Source organism: Haliotis rubra, unplaced genomic scaffold, assembly GCF_003918875.1.
Source record: "Haliotis rubra isolate DU_JTF1 unplaced genomic scaffold, ASM391887v1 Scf484, whole genome shotgun sequence".
NCBI lineage: Eukaryota > Metazoa > Mollusca > Gastropoda > Lepetellida > Haliotidae > Haliotis > Haliotis rubra.
The window spans coordinates 613,390-636,188 of NW_025767173.1; the positions used below are offsets into that span (position 1 = coordinate 613,390).

At 39.0% G+C, this 22,799-nt stretch overlaps 1 protein-coding gene across 6 annotated transcripts in view; it reads right to left on the reverse strand.

Moving 5' to 3' along the window:
* Positions 1-21,695, reverse strand: part of LOC124291158 (E3 ubiquitin-protein ligase Midline-1-like) — a 45,103-nt gene extending 23,408 nt beyond the window's left edge. For 2 of the 6 annotated variants that reach the window (XR_006902153.1, XM_046728086.1), the window contains exon 1: positions 10,336-10,968. Coding sequence is in view for 2 of the 6 variants with exons in the window: in XM_046728086.1 (XP_046584042.1) it covers positions 10,336-10,455 (120 nt within the window). In the remaining 4 variants the exon portion in view is untranslated. Of the gene's footprint in view, positions 1-1,526; positions 1,821-7,673; positions 7,751-10,335; positions 10,969-13,708; positions 13,782-15,892; positions 15,999-21,451 lie in introns of those variants that run through there. The other 4 variants (XM_046728089.1, XM_046728088.1, XM_046728091.1 and 1 more) reach the window with 4 other exon arrangements.
* Between the last annotated feature and the right edge of the window lie 1,104 nt (positions 21,696-22,799).

The window sequence follows — 22,799 nt, forward strand, 5'->3', positions numbered from 1 at the left end:
GTCACCTTCCTAGAGTGAATATTGCTCAATCCAGTAATAAATAAAAAACAACATCCCCTATTGATAGTGATAATGTGATACTTCACACTATTTACCGTTACACAGAAATGTTTAGTCAGCATAATATTAATCTGAAACAAGCCAGTGGCCTTAACAAAGACAGCTTTCTGACTAGTATGCCATGGTCATTGAATTACAAGAAGAATTTTCATAATCTAGTTGCATATACCAGTACTTTCCACACATACATTGTTATAATTTGGGGTTTTATAAATGAAACATCCATACACATCAATAATGGATGCAGAATTATCTACCATGACCCACTGGATAGGAAAGGGAATGCAAGTTGGAATGATTGAAACCAACTTTAATGAATACATATGAATAATGAGATATTTCTGTATAGGCCAGGACACCCAGTATTAGTCAATGCCAAGTGCTCGCTCACTAGTAAGTTTGGATTCTAACAAGGAAATCCCCATATACTGTAAGCTAAGTCATGTCAGATCTTGTTTGTCTTGAATCAAAATTATAATTGACACTAATTCCAATGTTTAAACCACAAAATTCATTATACAGTGTCCCAGTGACTAACAGATTATGGACCAAGGTATTTCCCTTCAAAATAACAACAAGCATAACTAACAATGTGTTGGGTCACCTTCACTGAATGACTGAATGACCGAGTCTGAATGAACGTCTATATTTACTCTGGACAGGTCCAAAGATCCTTGTGTCCGTGTTATAAATGTAACAGTTAATCAATTACAAGACCCATTAAGATCAGGAATATAATTTATCTTCACTAATGGGAAGGTCAGCACCCTAACTTGGTTAACACATGTTATTGAATCCCAGTTGTGCAGATCGATGCCCATTGATGATAATAAGTGGATTGTCTCGTTCAAGTAATTACCGACTTCCACCATAAAGCTGGAATATTGCTGACTGCAGCGTTCAAACAACAGACAAAGCAAATCAATCATAAATATTTAGTGCCATTATGCAACATATGTTCTATTTGCAGCTATGTTCTATCCTTCTTCAATGTCAGTGTGTCATAAAATCTTGGTAGGTCACTAATATTACCAGGGCTCCAGATAATTTTTCAACATCAGGAGTATGAACTCCTTATTTTTTCAAAATCTAGGCCCTGGACCAAGCAACCTCACAACACGTACACTAGCACCATCCAACATAACTTTCACCAACACAGTTACTGTTCTCAAACAATGCCTGTTGTCAACAATTCTTCATTTGTTTACATTTTCCAACCACATTAAACTCATAAAAATATTAATGGCAACATATTGCAACATCTATCAAAATAAAGATTTAAGTTTCTCAATATAATTAAAGGTGTTAAACAGCCCTAATATTATATATAGAAACACCACAAGTAGTGATCTTCGTCAATCACACTGAGTTGCATACAGCCCTCCCTGACCGTGTTCTATACAACGGCTGGTGTCAGACAGTACAATACCGCCACATAAACAGTCATGCTTCTGTGTACATCTTACCTTTAACACCATTTGTAGCATTGTGTACCTGTCAATTTCAAATGTCACACTCCCATACTGTTGTTCCTTCCATGTCAAACGTAATCCATTTCAACACTGACAGTCCAGCCATGCCGATATCACAGTGAATTAGCATTGGGTAATATCCAGTATCACACTCGACAAATTTATAGCATGAACTAAAAAAAGACGTCGATATGAACTCATTGAAATAGATTGGATTAGTCCGAGCAGCATAGTGAAATGTACATGCTTCGTAGGAATGTCATTACAATAGAGTAATGGAGTCTGCTGGTTTCTATACAGTTCTTGCTAATGCAGTCAGCTGTGTAAGCCAGCACCTTGCCCTCAATGACTGGGGAGTGGATATAAGCTTATTTACTCACTAGGGAGAAACAGCATTGTTAATTCACCGCCTCTACCAATGAAACTCACACCACGGTTGCTCATTTCGTTTGTACTGGTTGGGATATATACAGCATATCAGTGTTTAAATCAACACCTGCGATCTGTTAATGAAATGCACACCACCGCTCATTTCGTTAATACTGGCTGGATATACAGGGCTATATTGCTTCAGGCCAATGACGTGATTGGTAACTCTCTCTCCCCAAGCCAATCAGTCCTAAATGTTTTATTCCCTTACAGCATAGATCCAGGCAGGGTAACAAGAAGTGCCATCTCTTCACAGGTTTGGGTATGATGCAGCTTGGAATCAAACCACGGACCTTACTTCACTCAGGCAGACTCTCTATCCACTGGACCACAGATGGTCAATCAAGCACATAACAGGACGACCATTTAATATCCTGGAGAAGCACTTCTATTTAAGTCTGAAGACTATTTTCTCAAAGGCCCAGGATTCACACAATGTTTACAGAACACCACATTGTTTTTAACATCCACCTTGTCCATGTAGCAGGGCATGGAGTCATCCCTTAGAATACATCCTTTCCTTGTGAGCTTGCTGATGGGTTAACCTCTTTGGACAAGGTGTCCAACTTCCAATCAGAAGTTCTGTGTTCGAATCCCAGCATGGAACTCGGAAATGTTATGGGCAGATTTATAACTTTAATGAAATCCCATACACCCAGCCAACACTTCAGCCTCACCTTCCCTTCAGTATATTCTGGTGAATTACTTAGCAGGTCACTGTTTAAGGTTATAATTTTAGCAGTCAATGAAAATGACAGCTGGATCATGATCCTAAAACCAGGATATCATGAGATCATGATCCTATACTGAAGATAAGGACAGATATTGTCGTCCTGTGGCGGGGTCGTGGACGACAAGACAGCCGCCATTCATGATTTCAGGTTTGTTTACAAGCCGGCATTACCTGCTTGTACTCATCTCTGTGTTGCCAGGCAACAAACACATCTTTTTATGCAAACTGATTGAGTGGCTTTTGCTACCGGTAGGGCTGGATATGCTTACTCTTTACATGAACACCTGGTGTCATTACTGATTTTCTGTGATCAAATCATATAATTCAAAATTTCTTTATACATTATGTAAAGTGTTGCATTAGAAAACAAGATTGGTTATTTACAAGTGTCGAATTTTCACATCTATATCTCAATATGCAAATGCCTAAACTGGATAGCATGTCATATCTCATTAATGAGGGGGGACACACAAGTTTCCAGGGAAACCCAAATAAAAACTTGGCAGCAGGTAGAATATATTTCTACAACCTGTGGACATCAGAGTTTTTACAGCTTTAAGGCCAGACCAATTTTATTTCTTGTTTTACGGACTTTGGTCCTCAGAAAAATAAAAATAAAATCACCAGTCAAAATAATATTCCTTCTAAATAATAAAAGTATTTTACTTTTGGCAATTTATGAAGAGCATATGGGGCAAAAAACAATCAAAAAACATTTTCTTGTAAGTTTACATTTTTGGCCAATTAAAACATTAGGATTTTATTTTTTGAGAAGGGAAATTTTTCTTTTTTTTTTTTTCTTACGACCGGCGGATCCGTAAAACAAGAAATAAAATTGGTCTGGCCTAATGAAATAGATTTTTATAGAAATATCCCAGCCCCCAGCCCCCAGCCCCAAGTCTGAAGATTTACCACTACAAAATAAAAACAAACAAAAGGTATAATTTATGGAAAATCACACATTTTCAATTTGTACACAACAACATAATCCAGTATGACTAGTGTATCTGGGCATTGAAGTTGGTAGTATTGGACCCTTCTGTTTCCACCCTGGGGCAAGGCTCAAGCAAATGAGTTCTAGATCCCATATATAACAAAGTCTGAGCTTCAAGCATACTTAACTCTCCTATTAACAACTAATTCCTCAATTACAGTCCACACTGGCCATGGGTAACACCATTACCAGACAACACCCTAGGCAGGCATCAGATCTAGGGGACATATCATAACTGCCAAAGTTGAAATATATGCTTGTTACTTACTCAGCGGACTGTTGCAGGATTTAGCAGACATCTCAAAATATTGTTATACATTTTTATGTATATTGTTTAGTTGTCCATAGATTTATTCGAACAATATGATGTCATGATAAAGAAGCTGCCAAATTGTTAGACATCCATCAAATATTGCACATTCTTTATTATGACACCATGTTGGTCACATTAATCTATGAAAAACTAATAAATATACATATGCAAGGTAACTACATAATTGCAAAAAGACCATATTTCCACAACAAAGGCAAAATGTTTTACAACACAAGAAAAAAGCTTGATCTTTTTCACCATTTACCAAGTGGAATGTCTAGTATTTACCACTCATTGTATTAAACTGAAGGTTTTGTTGGTCTTTTGTTGACACCACAGTCATAAATATTCCAGTAATATATAGGACCGCAGCGTGACAAATAATCAAATCTGAACCGAACAAACCAGTGATATATGTTATTAACATTGACCAACACTGGGTACAATGACACACAATCTGTGAAGTCACGGAGCCTGACCACCAAATTCTTTCAGGTGGCTCTTTCAACCACGAGATGATGCCAAGAATGAATTCCAACTCAGAACCTTCACACTTGGAACTGTCATTTTACCAGTGTAAGTCACTGGTAACCTTCATCAATAATATAGACTCCTACCATGAGTACCTGCGCACTGAAGAGTGTATCAGAACTACTTCTAGAAGTTTGGTAGATGAAAAATGAGGACTATATTTATGGATATACAACTTTTTTATTCTATATAGACGTTGTTTTGAAATAGATTCTAATGTTGTTGTCACTTGCTTGAGCAATATTCCAGCAATATCATGGCAGGGGACACCAGAAATGGGCTTCACATACTGTACCCATGTGGAGAATCGAACTCGAGCCTTTGGCGTGACGAGCAAACGCTTTAACCACGAGGATACCCAAACGCCCCTCATGCCGAAGACTTGGGTTTGATTCCCCACTGGCTACAATGTGAGAAGCCCATTTCTGGTGTCCCCGCCATGATATTTCTGAAATATTGCTAAAAGCGGCGTAAAAACATACTCACTCACTGCAAACACTTGCTGAATATTTTAGTCAAATGTGAATAAAGAACTATGGTTATACCGAACTAAAGTCTGAGTTTGTTATAACAGTAGTGTACCATGTCGGCACTATAAAACTTTCACTACCAGCATAAATATTCCCACCGACACAGGTTACTACTACAATACTTGGAATACTCCTGAACGTGTCGCTCCAAATCCATTCCTTTCACCTCCCTTCACCATCCTTAAATGACACGAGTGAGACTAAGAAGCTGCAAGACTGAGAGTAGATCTAAACCAAACTCTCATTAAGAATTCACAAAGAGTTGTTCGGATTGGTTGTTGGTTTCACACTCGTTACTTCAAAAACAACAGCTAAAATTCACACTGGTGAAAAGACAAACATATCTTGATGAAACTGAAATAAAAGATGCATAGGCAACCCAAAAGTATAGCCAGATAGCGATGTACAAACAACCACTTATTGTGAGAATTTATGCTATATAACTTAAAACCCAAAAGTATAGACAGATAGCGACACATAAATCACCACTTATTGTGAGAATTTATGCTATATAACTTAAAACCCAAAAGTATAGACAGATAGCGATGCACAAACCACCACTTATTGTGAGAATTTATGCTATATAACTTTAAAATGTATTTATATATTTTGAGAGGCCCCCCGATGATTATCTGGCCAGTTATCTCCCATTTACAAGTAGGACCGGGTACCAGTGAAAAGAAGTCATTCAGTCAGTGTAAACGCTGGGTAAATACTTTTACAGGTTGACAAAGACCGAGCGGAGTCAGTGATTGATTGTTACGTACAGGTTCATGCACATTACCCGGCTGATCTACCTCTAGTCCTGCACTGGGGAAATCTATACTGTCAGACTACTGGCTTCAGGGATTTACCTGGACCGGCTCTGTGAATCAGCTCCAAGTCTACAGCATGTGTCAGTAAACATTCCCTAATTGTAATTAAATAATTCTCAATTAATGTTATCAAAGTTTTCCAGCTTTGTGGAAGTGTTTTGCATTTCACTGATAACACGAAGAAAATTTATCGTTAATTTTAAAAGCAATTTTTAAATACTTTTGATAATACAAATGTGAAAAATATATAAAAATCCTAATAATTAATGAATTGATGATGGTTTTGCAAAAAGTCTGGAAAGGAGACATTATTTTGCAAATTCTGGAGTTATGGTCACTGAGATGCAGAATCTCCAGATTTGACTATTTTACCGGTACATACAAATAGCTAAAATACAAAATAAATACATTTCACTTTTGTACAACTGGGACATAAGGTGATATTTCTACGATATACATGAATTTGATGACAGCATGTAAAATTAACTTGAGTGAGTGAATCATGTTTTGTGCCACTGTCTCCATTATACAAAACTTAACAGCAGTGTAGAAAACCAACACACAAATCTGAGACTAATGGATTATATGTCCCTTGTGAATGAATGCTGTAAGTCCTGGTCCGGGATCTAGCAGCTCAGACAGATAATCCATAACAGCTTTTGTCTGATTAATAGCTGATCTTTCACTGAACAGCAAAACCCTGTTTAATTCAGGATGGAAAATATACGCTCGGTAAACCCCCACAGTAATGCACTTCCTGATTAACTTATAATGGTGTAGAGTGAGTGTTGTCCATTTGTGATTATTTTTCCGACTGCGATAAATGGCAGCTGGGACTACCACTTCTGGATCACTATTACTGAAAAATTGTGCTCCCTTGTTTCACAGAGTACGAGACAAACGAAGGTCTTTAATGGTTCACTGTATCAAGATGAGTTAATTGAAATTAAATAACAATAGCAATATCTCATTAAGTATGGAGATAATACTTATGAAGGAAAGGATCCATGCACAGGGACAGGAGCAGTAAACGTCTAATGCTTCAGAAAATGTTTGTATTAGTAAGTTAGATCTTGCCGAGTCTAACCAAGACTTACATGCAGCGGTCGAAATTAATGTCAGTCCTTAGACCCGAAGCTGACTGAAAAACACTGAGATCCACAGCTTTTGTTTTCTGCAGGTACTTATGGCCGACAGATTTTACATCCCCAATAACTAAGAGTATTATTTCTATATTAAAATATTGGCAGGGGTGAAAATAACTTTAATATTGCTAGTGTACTCCGGTACAGTGGCACATGTAAAATCACTTGCCCTGATAATTTTTCCACTATACCGGCCGTTTTCTTGTTGATTTTTTAAAATAAACAACATAATTAACATTGGAAAGTCAACTGGACACCGGTACAGTGTGATATACAAATTTGCTTGCCCGAAAGAAAAAACACTGGACTCGGACGTCGGGCAATGGGTTATTTCCACCCCTGATAGGGCCTACACATTCTGATCAGGACCCACAACCTTTTATGGTTCTGGGTCCTTAGGGCCTGCAGCTATTCAGGGTTAAGGGCAAATACTCACGCAGCTTACATGGTACATGTATTATAAAGCATAAAAGAAATGTAAAAATCAGTAGGTAAATCCAATACATCTGACATCCTAATACATCAATACAAGAACACATCTACCTTGGACAAATCTTACCGTGACAGGACCATAAGAAATCCACACAGAAATCAGATCACTGATGATAAACTAACAATTCCTCACACTGTTCAATATCCCACAATACAGACCTTACTTCTCCACCATGGTGTTCCGACACAAAGCGACACAACAGCACTTGATCATCAAGTCCAACACTACACCGTTGCCTACCTTCAACCTGCACACATTACACCAATCACAGACCTCTCCGCTGGCTTATCAGGACCCGCCTCTCATCAGTGAAAACTCCCACAGTAATCAAGCTCTTGGTTTTCACGGAGGTGGTATAACACTGTATTGTTAACTGGAAGGGTACACAAACAAGCCACTTGGAAACGTGGGCCTGCAAGGGAGGAGCGTGGAGACTGGGGTCACCTAAATTGTTTATTTGGTTCAAACTACCTTTGAACTGACTGAACTTTTATTGGGATTACTCTGTTTACACATTGAAACTTTTTAAACCTATTATTAAGTCTGAATTATTTAGTGCTTCTTATAAGCTGCTAAACATGAAGTGATAGTTGCCTCCACAAATCCAACATATTGTATGTGATCACATTTGAGGCCATATAAACTGAATTCCTTGTTTTTCACACATTTTGACAAGATGCAGAAGGAAGTATAGCAAATAAAAAATCAGGTTCATTTGTGTGTTTTTTTCTTCTAACAAACATTTTAAAGAAGTTTTTCGACTGTGTGAGTTTGGTTTTACGCTGCTCTTAGCAATATTCCAGCAATATCACGCGGGGGGGACAACCAAAATGGGCTTCACGCATTGTACCCACATTGGGAATCAAACTCGGGTCTTTGGGTGACAAGTGAACGCTTTAACGACTAGGCTACCCTGCCAACCCAGAACTTATTGTTCAACGCTACATTCAGCAATATTCCACCACTATGATGCCAGTTTGTGGAATAATCAAGTCTAGACCAGACAATCCAGTGACTGACATCATGAGCATCGATCTATGTAATTGGGACACGATGACATGTGTCAACCAAGGCCAAATCTAACCCGGATCTTCCCGTGTCTGCAAAATTTTGATCAAGCCGGGTATGATAATCAGGCTGGGAAAAGTCAATACAAAAAGAGACACCATACAAATGTAAGTCGAGAGTCAGATAGGGCAAATCACTGAAGAAACACAAACAAAGACGTGTAAACAACTAAAAGTTGTACCGTGACCAAGCAGGCACGAATTAGTGTCTGTGTGCACAGCCAGGTAATATATATGAACACTTATGGTAGCTGTGTCCACTGTATGACCCCCTGTTGTCTATACTGAACAGTAGTGGACCTGCCAGTGTGTACTGTCAACATTATTACACTGTGGTGACAAAGAATCCTTGACAGCAAGCTATCTGGATTTTACCACCATCAGTGAAAGAGTGATTTACATTCAAATCTGAAATATTCCCACAATATCACTCAATTTGTAAGCACTCAACAGGGAACAAACAGATTCTATCACCCTTTTACAGCTAGTCAGATTTTAAGACATGGATTTCCTGTACCCAATGCTTATCTCCTTGTGGGAATTCCAAGACAGAATAATTCCTCAGTACCAAATCATTTTCTTCCTGTGGGAATTTCATGATAGAAAAATTCCCAGAAGTCAACATTTGTCTCCACCCATCATGTGCCAAGTCACATACTGTAACCACCCATTGGCACTCAGCATGTGTATATGAATGACGATATGAATCACTTTGAGAAAAGGTGGTGCATCCTGACCCACAAATGGCATACATCACAAACACATGCAAAGGGAAGTGAACTGTTCATCTGAAAACACATTGGAACATATGGTCACATGTAACTAGCTCAAACAGCTTTCTTGTCTATGATGAAAGGGTAATGAGAACCAATTCTGCCCCAGAGTTTCCTAGGAAGACAAGGATGGGGTTGATCTCCTATTCCATCCCAAGAATCCAAATGGAGAAACAGGCATGTGGTGCTTACACTGGGAACTATTCTCTCATGGAATGACTATGGATGAATAAGCATGGGCAAATTTTCTGTGTCCAGAACTGGGGAACTTCTCTGTCCCAAGAACCTCCATCAGGAGACAGGTATAGGGTACTGGTGATTTATTCTAACATGGGAATCCCAACAGGGAGACAACCCTCAGGTGCTGGGGAACTTCTCTGTGACAAGAACCTCCATGGGGAGACAGGCATAGGGTACTGGTGATTTATTCTAACATGGGAATCCCAACAGGGAGACAACCCTCAGGTGGTCGGGAACTTTTCTGTCCCTAGAACCTCCATGGGGAGACAGACATAGAGTACTGGTGATCTATTCTAACATGGGAATCCCCACAGGGCGACAACCAATAGTGCTGGGGAACTTTTCTGTCCTAAGAACCTCCATGGGGAGACTGGCATAGGGTACTGTGATCTCATTAAACATGAGAGTCCCCGCAAGATGACAGTGACCCACAGGTGGGTGACAAGCCTATAGAGAAAACATTGGGCTCTACGGACCAATTCTCCCAATGCTGTTACCTCATACCATAAAATATAGAAACAAGACACATTAAGATAAGTATTAAGAAAATGGTTACAAATAAATTTAATTTAAAAAATGTGTGTAAAACTTGAACTACTGCAGAAGCAATAAAAACAACTACCTGTTCTATATACTGCCTGCAAATATCTACTTCCCATGGTCTAACTAAAGCATTTTGGTAAATTGTATCATACATGTTGCAGTGAAGCCTGTACTAGAAGCTATATGAAGATACTTACAGTGAGGAAAGAGCACCTGTATCTCTGGGGAGAGTCCAGCAAGTCCATTGAGTATTGCAAGGGTAATTCCTCACGCCGCCACACTTTCCATAAATGATACATGTAAGTCGGCGCTGCCATGGAGCAAAGAAACAGTCACAACAGCTACCTTAATGAGCACACGTCATTAATGAGATGAACGGTTTATACTGGTGTCATACACTTAGTTCCTTAACAGTTGTAGCTGTAACGTGTTCCCTTCGGCTATCTTAAAATGGTTCATCAATATCAAAAGTCAATACAACCTACCAACCCTACATATATTGTCATGCTAATGACGAAGGATAATAGTCGACTTGATTATGTTTGATCAATATTTGTTTCCCCACTCAATCAATGAACAACATAAAATTGCTTGCAATGAAATACAATTTCGACTTTATGCTATAAACTGAAGCAATAACAATTTATTCTTCTATCGGAATTATATTTTGAATAGCATGTTGGTTAATATTTGATTCCAATGTCATCTTGATGCATTTAGTCCACATACTGAACACACAGTCCAATTCCACAAAATCAATCAAAAGTCATCAAAAACAAGGAGGCAACACATCCTCCCTGGCTGACTCCACGCTGAGAATCAGTCTGACCTCAATATATCTCCATATAGAGCTTGTCATCCTCACAAATCATATCCTCGCAAACATTATCCATCCAAACACAGATCATGATATTTAAGCACATAGACATCTAGTTTCGGTCCTCTGCAATCCTTAAACATGACCCAGCTCACCTCTTACTATTCAGACCTTTACACCTCAGATGTGAGAATTGAAAAATTAATGACAAGGACTGCACCAAATCATTTCATCAGCAAAAGTATGGACCAACCACCAACCAATCAATGGCACATCCGATGTCACATGCAGAGTCTGTCGTGCCTGGGAAACATTTGTCTTTCATTCACGATCAATTGATCCATTTAGATGCCTTTCTGAGTAAGCATTTACCATAGAGGTAATGCTGAACAAAATCAATACTTTAAGTAAAAAGAAGTCTACTCTGCTGTTCACAGGCTTAATTGTTATTGGTTGCCAAGTTATATGTAAAAGTGTAAATATTTAATGGCTTGGACTAATTGCTATCAGCCAGAAGTGCTTAGTAGATTAAATGGTGTAAAGTTGAATCCCAATTCTTCTACCATCTGGATGATTAATTTTTTTTAACCATTCTATAAAATACCATGAAATTAAATAGATTAAACATTCCAGAAGCAGTCAAGTAACACCATAACTTGTTACTTTGCAAATAAAACACTTTTATCAAATGTACAAAAGATTTGTAGACACAATAATTTGACAATTTTATCACCTAATACACCATTAATTTTGTTCTCACCAGCAAAACATTCTTCACAACTTGTAATCTCACAGGTGAATCACGCTATACAGGTTAAGAAACGTGCTGTAGACAAGTTTGAACCCTACTGGTAAAGGAAAGCACCACATCAACTTGTTTAATCACTGACTTGCTGTTGGGTTAGCAAGGTGATCATGACCTTACGACTTCAAACACATTTTAACATTTCAGAGCTCTGACATGACTTGAAATAATGTGATATATCACCCTCAAATATATCAATATACACTGGAATGGAAGTACAACATGCAAGAATTCATAATAAGGCATTCAAGAAATAAAAACTATTTCAAACTTTGCTGGAAACTCTATAGGGCTGTGTATTGGGATATACTGCAATTGAGGGACCTGTACAACATGTTGTGATATATTGGGAGCTAAAGTGTTTGACAGTGAGTGACACTAATTACACATTCAAATCCTATATTCTCCACACTAAGGCCCTAGAAATAAATGTTTTGGCTCTGATAACTGCAAGCTCAAAATAGGCTGGAAAGTTTGGGATTTATTTTCTTTTTTTTCACAATTTATAGAATGTAAGTATGCCATGTCAAATAATCACGAAGGGAAACATCAGTTGTGAGTGAAAATGTGTGTAAAATTTAACTTAAACCGTAGAGATAATAACAAAAAATAACATATTTTTTATATTATAAATACTGGTTCCCTGAAAAAATATTTAAATACTCATCGCTCGAAAAATGGCAGTATATACTATACTGACCATATACCAGGAATACTGTGCAGTCCTAAAACTTGAACGCTTTGCTCCAAACATAAGCTTCATATTTGTGTACAATTAGTAACCAAATCTAGCATTGCAGCCTTGATCAAATACATTCTTGTTTATTTCTTTACTTTGTGACAGCATCAAGAATAAATGAACTCTTCTGTAGTGAATAATGTACAGAAGCAGTACTAAACCCTGCTTATGGTAACAGTTAGACAAGCATTACTGTTGTAAATCTATGTGACAAGTGACACATTTCTGCCACATGGACAGAGAGAAATCAGAAATTACCTGAAACAGTACCTTCACCAGAATTGGTTTTAACATCTCCTCACTGACACAAACATGACCAGGGCCTGGATTTTCGAAACTCTCTTAGCGCTAAGATAGTCGTAAGTTAATGTTAATGTATAACACTTACGACTATCTTAGCGCTAAGAGAGCTTCGAAAATCTAGGCCCAGGAGTACAAATATATATTGTATACCGACTGACTGAAGAATGTGAAACTGTGTTGAACCCAACCTGCCTGTGAGCAACATCTGATCAATAAGTGCACCACACCTCCTCGTGTGATAGCTCTGCATGCACAATAATTTATTCATTCTGACGAGAATCATTTTACCATGATCATAAATAATGGATTTAGTTATTTTGGTTTTGATTTATGACATTCATCTACACATTCATATTCATTTCCAACATTTATACTGCCAATTCTTGATGCAAATGGAACTAACACCATCTGTCTGTGTTGTCTGCAGGGTAACAGTTCACCAGAACAGTCATTCTCTGGAAGAAACTTAAGGTTCTATCAAAATTCTGCGATGGAGGTTAATTTAAAGCTATTGATTAATGATCCATAAATGTTGATTCTTGTTGAATTCAAAGGTGCGCTAATACAAAAATGTTATTGTAAGTGTCATGATCAAACTGCTTTCAGGTGAGTGAGTGAGTTTAGTTTTTCGCTGCTTTTAATATTCCAGCAGTATCATGGTGGGGGGACACCAGAAACAGGCTTCATTTGTTGTACCCATGTCGGGAATTCGGTGTGATGAGCAAACACTTCAACCACTTGGCTACCCCACCAGAAATGGGATTCACACATTGTTTTCATAAGCAAACATCAATTTTTTTATTCACCAATGTTTTAAATGATTTGTGGTTCATATGAAACTGAGTACTAGTATATGCTTCATACTTTGTGTTCAACCATCTCATGTCACAGACAGACATGTCCTACCTGCAGTGTATCCTACTCAACACCAATCCTCCCTCCTGGAACTGTTGTTATACATCATTCAGCATTGAAGGATCTGAAAGAACATCAATATCCTTAAATACACCAAACCAGAATGCATGTATCCATCTGGTGTACCTTGACCAGTCAGTGTTCTGTGATACACCTTGATACATGCACAACCAAACATACAATACAAGCTCATCATTCTGAAAGAGACAGAATTCTTTAATATTTAGGCTTCAAATGGCAGGTGCAGCAGTATCAGTGATGATTTATTAATTTCCAATATTCAATCCGACATTTTGACTCTATTGACAGTACTGTAAGTTTGTAACGACAAACAAACAAACCAACCAACCAACCAACCATAAGTTTGTACACTTATTATTGAAAGAGTCCTTCTATTAACCTTCTCGGAGCCGCTATAGATTATGTTCGCCACCCATTAAGAAAAAGAAAGAAAGGCTTACCCTAACCCTAACATACCCTAACCTAACCCTGAGTATAAGAGGAAAGGGTTATTGGTAAACATGTTAAAATAGTTACAAAATAAGGTGGCGAGCATATTTTATAATCGCACCATCTGCTCATCACATTAGTCTCAACTTCTACATATCCTGTACTTAACGTTCATGTCTATTCAGAGTCATGTCCTAGGATTTGGTCCTAGGGTATCGTGTGTCCTAGTATATGAGAGGACTCCATATGACATCTCACTACAACCAGTACCTCTGCCGTATGGACACCCTCCACCAACTTAATCTCATAAGACATATTCAAAATGGCAGCTACCACTGAACATTTAGAACTGTCACTTTCAAAAGACTTTCCATAATTCAAAATAAATTTGCTGACAGCTTGATATGAGATATACTACTTTCCTGTTAACTAGACAAAGCATAATTGTGAATCTTAGCTCAGCCGTGGAATCTGCCATAATACATCCCACGTGATGGGATCAGAGGTGAGGGTAGCAGCGTGTTCGCTCTGTCCTGGCAAAGGCAATAGACAGTAGAATATAATCCAATGCTTGGACACACAATCTACAAACATGTCTCTCTTCTCACTGACATAAAGTCACATTGTAGTACTGTTTCTATACCCTGCGCAGCTTATCTGGACATACGCCTGTACACGCTCAACATGGGAAACATATCTGACAGAATCTCGTTGTACTGTCTGGAGTAAAACACTCTTAAATTTTACCCTGCTTAAAACAAGGGGAAAATTAGATTTGTCTTAAAGTTTGCCAGCGCCGTGAGTAAGGTGTTTGTTCAAACTATGATGTTTAAACTACAAGGAGTATACTCTCATCAATTTGTGAAATTTGTTAATATCCTTTTCAGTTTCTGAATCCTCAGGTTTAATTTGCAAACAGTCCTAAATATCTTAAATATGAACATGTGGTCCTTTGTCACGCATTTATCCAGTTTACTCGGGTGAAAGTATTGTTTGACTGGCTTAAGTGAACAATCTTGTTTTTCGGAAAATGAATGACTTCTTTGTGTGTCCTGGAACTATTTTATAAAACAAAATTACCCCTGTAGGAGCAAAAAACAATCTGTGTCATTACATACAAACTTCAGATATTTACTGACAAAGCTGTTTCTTCTTGATCGTTCAAGTGACATTGGTGTTTTACTTAAGTACAAGAATGTTACACAAATATCAGGTTAGAATATAAAATAAATCAAGTTAGAGGGTTGTGGTTCCCTAACAGATCTACATAGCATTTGTCTTAAATAACTTGTGATGATGTTTCATACACAATGGGGGCGGTGGGGTAGCCTAGTGGTTAAAGCGTTTGCTCGTCACGCCGAAGGCCCGGGTTCGATTCCCCACATGGGTACAATGTGTGAAGCCCATTTCTAGTGTCCCCCATCGTGATATTGCTGGAATATTGCTAAAAGCGGCGTAACATGATACTCACTCACTCACTTATACACAATGCAGGGAAAAATACACTTTCCGCAAAATAAACTTGACAAAAATGTACACAAATTTACACAATGAAAATAACTTCCAACAAAAAAATTGTTTTTCATTGAAACATATCTTTCTAGTCAGTAGACCTAAATTTCACCTATAAGCATTATTTTAAGTAAGACATCTGACAAAAAACTTCTGTCTATCCATGAAAATCATGAAACCACTGTTAGCAAACATAAATCCAAGTTTCCTTACCTAGGAGTGACAAGATACACGCAGGTGAGGTACATCAACCAACTGTCTACCTGTCTGAGCAGATACACCACACTAACCTGAATTGGCGTTCTTATTGCTCCAGTGTCATAAACAGAACACTGCACATACAAATCAACATTCTAGCAGGGAAATAACAACCTTCTTTGAAAGCCCAACACAAATGATTAATGCCAGCTCTACACAATAGCCTAACAGCCACATAGTGACTCGGTCTTGGAAACGTGATGTACTCAACTGCCGAATGTCGGCATAAGAGACAGTTTTTGCTTGTTTGTTGTGGAAGACTTTCAAGGGTCAGTAAAATATTTGTTAGAATAAGACTGAAGCCCCTCATTAAATGTGTTTGATGTCTGGCAAACTACCGGTTCTGGGGGACTTCACACTTCATATACCTGGCTCTGATAATGGATGTTTGTCTATACCTGTAATCTGACACTACATAGGTACCTTGTCCCTGTTTGACAAGTGAACTGTTAATATATATCTGCTGGAATAGCCTTGTCTCTTCTTTGATGTGTCTTTGATCTAGTTGTGGTACTTTTCCTTTATTTAAACCAAAACTTTGAATGGTGAATATATTCAATTGTTCAAATTTTTAGTCTGTGTAATCATTTTCAGGATATATTATTTATTACATTTTACAGACAAAACAATTTTACTTTTTGTGACATGTTAGTATTTTGTTTCACTAAAAACTAAACGAAAGTGCACTAAAATTCGAAATATTTTTGGATATAACTAATGGTGGTCCGATTAATTGAAATAATCGAAAATTGGTTGCTGTGACTAAACAACCAAGCAATCGATCATGTTTTCTCATAATTGACCACCAAATATTTTGGAACACTTGTTTGCATAACAATATTTTTCACAAGCTTGGTTTTGTCTGTGTCATTAAATTCACATTTCATAAGCACTACAAGCTTGTTCCAAGTCATGATTGAATTTATTGTAAAAGACTCAAGGAAATTTATGTTCCTAACATGCTAGTCATACTTTAAAGATGTGAAATTTTCAAATGCATTTTGTGCAATTTGCAAAAAACAACCAAAAAACAAAAGAACTACATGGGATTATTTTGTGTGTTGTTTTTTAATTTTGTGCATTAATAAACATAACATGAAAATTTAATAAATGATGCAAACTGATTATTTTTGATGGCCGATGGGTTGTAATGAAGCAATCATCAACTATGAGATTTCAACCAAGTCCCAACACATGATATAACAATCCTTGCCCAAAAAGCTGAATATGTCCACAGCACCTTTGCTATGGTAAATACATAGATTGTGGGGTCAGATTTGACAACTGGAATCATTATCACCTGACATAAACAGAGAGTGAGTGAGTGAGTGAGTTGGGTTTTACACCACTTTTAGCAATATTTCAGCAATATCAAGGCAAGGGGCATCAGAAATGGGTTTCAGACATTGCACCCATGTTGGGAATCGAACCCGGGTCTTTGGCGTGACGAGCGAACGCTGTAACCGCTAGGTTACCCCGCCCTCCTTTTATTAACAAAATCTTACATTTTCAATCCAATAGTTCTCAGAATGGAAACATGTAACAAAACCCCATAAAAATGGCAAATGTCTTTCTATTTCTTGATGGCACCGTAGATATCGGTCATTTTGACTAGGGCTTTAGGACTACAACCAATTTCTGCCACTGTGTGTGGCTCTTTGCTCATGATATCAATCACCAGTTTCACTGGCCCAGTCTTGATCAATCACAGATTGGGGCGGTGGGGTAGCTTAGTGGTCAAAGCATCCGTTTGTCACAACGAAGACCCAGGTTCGATTTCCCACACGGACACATTGTGTAAATCCCATTTCTGGTGTTCCCCGCTGTGATATTGCTGTGATATTGCTAAAAGCGGTGTAAAACCATACTCACTCACTATCCGCAGACTGCTTGAATATAGCTAGAGTATTGTTGAGTGAGATGTTACACAACACACATAAATCTACCAAATACACCCAGAACACAATTACTGTGTGTTTATCATCCAGTGTGTTGAGAGGGTCATAACTCCCCATGTGGCTGTGTAGTGCTACTGAGTATTTGTACATGAATGCTCCAGTTTGCTTCAAGTATTCCTGACGTAGCTCCTCAAACACAAGAAAGACAAAATTTTACTTACTGATAAGCCTTGACACAGTGTATTGTGTCTGTTGTAAATCATTCAATGCTATGAGATTTGGCCTAACAGTTGAGGAGTGTGCTGAGGGACTGTAGTAAAACATGTACTGTAGCGAGGATAGGTTGCAAAGCTTTATATTAGATAGTATTAAGGGCTTGCCCAAACTTTTCAGCAACAATCATGTGTAAGCTCGGACTTATTTTGTACAATGGTAGCTACGCCCCTGGTGTAGTAAGGGGCTGCAGTAGAACATACTGTAGTGACACCTTGTACCTAGCTCACAGTCAGGGTGTGCTGAGGGGCTGTAGTAAAATGTGCAGCGTAGCAAGTACTGGCACCTAGCTCACAGTGAGAGAGTGTATTGAGGGGCTGTAGTAAAACGTGCAATGTAGTGAGTACTGGCACCTAGCTTACAGTGAGACAGAGTATTGAGGGGCTGTAGTAAAACGTGCAATGTAGCGAGTACTGGCACCGAGCTCACAGTCACAGAGTGTATTGAGGGGCTGTAGTAAAACGTGCAATGTAGCGAGTACTGGCACCTAGCTCACACAGTCAGGGTGTGCTGAGGGGTTGTAGTAAAATGTGCAGCGTGGCCAGTACTGGCACCTAGCTTACAGTGAGAGAGTGTATTGAGGGGCTGTAGTAACACGTGCAATGTAGTGAGTACCGGCACCTAGCTCACAGTCAGGGTGTGCTGAGGGGCTGTAGTAAAATGTGCAGAGTAGCAAGTACTGGCACCTAGCTCACAGTGAGAGAGTGTATTGAGGGGCTGTAGTAAAACGTGCAATGTAGCGAGTACTGGCACCTAGCTCAGAGTCACAGAGTGTATTGAGGGGCTGTAGTAAAACGTGCAATGTAGCGAGTACTGGCACCTAGCTCACAGTGAGAGAGTGTATTGAGGGGCTGTAGTAAAACGTGCAATGTAGTGAGTACTGGCACCTAGCTTACAGTGAGAGAGAGTGTTGAGGGGCTGTAGTAAAACGTGCAATGTAGCGAGTACTGGCACCTAGCTCAGAGTCACAGAGTGTATTGAGGGGCTGTAGTAAAACGTGAAATGTAGCGAGAACTGGCACCTAGCTCACAGTCACAGAGTGTATTGAGGGGCTGTAATAAAACGTGCAATGTAGCGAGTACTGGCACCTAGCTCACAGTCAGGGTGTATTGAGGGGCTGTAGTAAAACGTGCAATGTAGCGAGAACTGGCACCTAGCTCACAGTCACAGAGTGTATTGAGGGGCTGTAGTAAAACATGCAATGTAGCGAGTACTGGCACCTAGCTCACAGTCACAGAATGTATTGAGGGGCTGTAGTAAAACGTGCAATGTAGCGAGTACCGGCACCTAGCTCACAGTCACAGAGTGTATTGAGGGGCTGTAGTAAAACATGCAATGTAGCGAGTACTGGCACCTAGCTCACAGTCACAGAATGTATTGAGGGGCTGTAGTAAAACGTGCAATGTAGCGAGTACCGGCACCTAGCTCACAGTGAGAGAGTGTATTGAGGGGCTGTAGTAAAACATGCAATGTAGTGAGTACTGGCACCTAGCTTACAGTGAGACAGAGTATTGAGGGGCTGTAGTAAAACGTGCAATGTAGCGAGTACTGCCACCTAGCTCACAGTCACAGAGTGTATTGAGGGGCTGTAGTAAAATGTGCAATGTAGCGAGTACTGGCACCTAGCTCACAGTCACAGAATGTATTGAGGGGATGTAGTAAAACATGCAATGTAGCGAGTACCGGCACCTAGCTCACAGTCACAGTGTGTATTGAGAGGGCTGTAGTAAAACGTGCAATGTAGCGAGTACTGGCACCTAGCTCACAGTCACAGAGTGTATTGAGGGGCTGTAGTAAAACGTGCAATGTAGTGAGTACTGCCACCTAGCTCACAGTGAGAGAGTGTATTGAGGGGCTGTATTATAAGACATGTATCGTTGCTAGTAATGGCAGCTGGGTCACAGTCAGAGAGTGTGTTAATTGCTATGAGATGCCGTACAAAGCTCATGAAATCCTACAACACATATTTTCTACCCATGTGAGAGCCTCCTATATGCCTCCCGCCACACACTTCAGTGTTCCCTTCCATGCATCTCTTTCTGTTGGAAAAATATTTAAAATTATTAGAAACTGGTGTTTAGAAAAAATGTCATTATTTCATGTATGTTGAGAAATGAAAACTGGTCATGCTGGACTGATTTTATGGGAGCTTCACCATAAGCCTCAAACATTCCTGTCTGCATTCCTTCCTCCTTCTATATGCTATACAGGCCATCAGTCAGATAAAGGCCAACAAATCATTCTCACACACAAACATGACATTATTTTTAACACATCGCATACTAAATGTTACTGTTATATCCTGCTCTTCAATAAGAAAGATTAATGTGCAATTACTTATGTTTTATTGTTTTATGTTCACCCACATACATATAAATATAAATAACCCATGACATGTGTGAAATAAAGACTTTTTTCTGTGTAACTGGGACAAGGATAGATTCACCTTTAATTCTAGACATTAGACAAAGAGGTATCTGGACATCCAAATTCAAACCTGCCAGGACTGTTCCTATAATAAACCTTATAAGTCGATCTGCTTTAATGTGTTTACATGGAATAACTGAAAGGAAATCCCATATAGAAAATAACTAGCAATGGAGACAAACCTACACTCATTTCTATACATTAGATATGACATGGTAGCACCACAACTTATAACCTGTTTCAGTAAGGCCATATACCCCGGTATATAATATTATTGTTTCTCATTACTGCACAACACAAAAATTCCACCCAACCCTAATATTCTTTACACTTTTTTATCCTTATAGTAATATATCTACACTTTGACTCTCAAAATGTACATGAAAGTTTTGATTTTCTATCTGAGAAAGGGCGTACATTTTCCACAGAAATCAAGGGGTTTGGGACATAAAATATATAAAATGGAAAAATAAAATCCGACCGCCCGACCCATATTATTTTGAAAAAAGTGATGAAAAACAAAAATATTTTTTTAGGTGGCCTAATCTGGAAATGAGGACTGATTGACCTGGCCCCGATTTCTCGAAACAAACTTAAGTCTGAGTTTTGACTTAAGTTAGAGTTTTTACTCAAATTTGAGAAAATGCATTTCCCAGATTGAACTGAAATCGATATTAAACTCAAACATAGTAGACAATTTGAGTTTGGTAGATATATTACTTAAGTTGTTTGGGCTTTTTTATTTTAAAAAATGCAGTTGAGTTAAGAATTCAACTGTTTCAAATTGTCAAACTCAGTTTGAAATTTGAGTAAAAACTTAAGTTTGTTTCGAGAAATCGGGGCCTGATTGGTCATATTGCTACCGCCTCAGATTCCGCCATAATCCGTCACGTCTACATAATTACCAAAAACATACCTGTGCCTGGGGACTGTTGTGTTGAGTAATCGTCTCAAAATACTTGCGCTTCAACTCAGCCCTCAGTTATGTCGAGTTTCAGGTGAGCGCCATCGATGCCGACGAGCTCTGGAAACAAAATTTGACCTATCTGAAGGAACATTGAGATGCCAGAAACATGTGTATTGTTGACCGTTCGACTGTCGACACTAGTACGGTTCCTGATCTACAGACATCTTTTACGAGGTGCGCAGTTCAGTTATTGCGATGCACGAGGGTCTTCTATTTATGTCCCAGACTTTGTTATGGTACAGCACCGGAAATGCCGTCAAGGAAAAGTTTACCACATATCACGTTTCACTTCCGGGTCACAGATTTTGCGTTGTCAACCCATGGATCCACTATTTTAAGGACTAGATGTAAGCTATTTGTGTCAGGAGAGCTGGGTGTTGTGATTTGACAACTCATGTTTAGTAATCGTCACATTTTGTTGAAAATAGAGGGGATGGGGTAAACGCCGATTTGAGCAGTATTCCAGTTATATCAGAGCGTGTCTGCTTAGCGGGGGAGGGAAGCCCGAAGTCAAACTGGTCGCGGATCAGGACTCGAACCGTATGCTTCTCGCGTGCTCGACGGATGCTTCTCTGCAGAGCGACCTAGCGGCTGGAGTACCCGGTCCCGCTGCATCTGGATGTTGTATACCCCATCATGTAATGTATGGTGTCACTGTGTCTATAAACGACGTTACGTGTGACGATCCGATCAATATGCATCCAGCTAATATTTAATATTCTCTTTATCATCACAATAAAGGGCGGTGGGGTAGCCTTATTGTTATTTAGAAGCGTTCGCTCGTCACGCCGAAGACCCGGGTTCGATTCTCCACATGGGTACAATGTGTGAAGCTCATTTCTGGTGTCCCTCGCTGTGATATTGCTGTAATATTGCTAAAAGCGGCGTAAAACTCACTCACTCATCACCATAAACAGTTCCATTCCGTTATCACACCTCTAGAAATATTTTACGGATGTTTCAGTCAGTCCGGGCTTAAAATAATGCATGATACATATTAGCCAGCATCGATTCGGGTTCGTTTTTTTGTCATCAAGGTCAACATACGTTCAAAAAGAACCAGTTTCCACGGATATTGCCATAACTTGCATAAAGATGCACTGACAGGCAAAACAGGATTGTATTGTGTTGAAGTGGAGCATATTTCGATCACCTTATTATTTACAGACCCGTGAAGGTCCGGGTTAGAATATTGATCTTCAGTAGCCCATGCTTGTCGTAAGAGGCGACTAACGGGATCGTGTGGTCAGGCTCGCTGACTTGGTCGACACATGTCATCGGTTCCCAATTGCGCAGA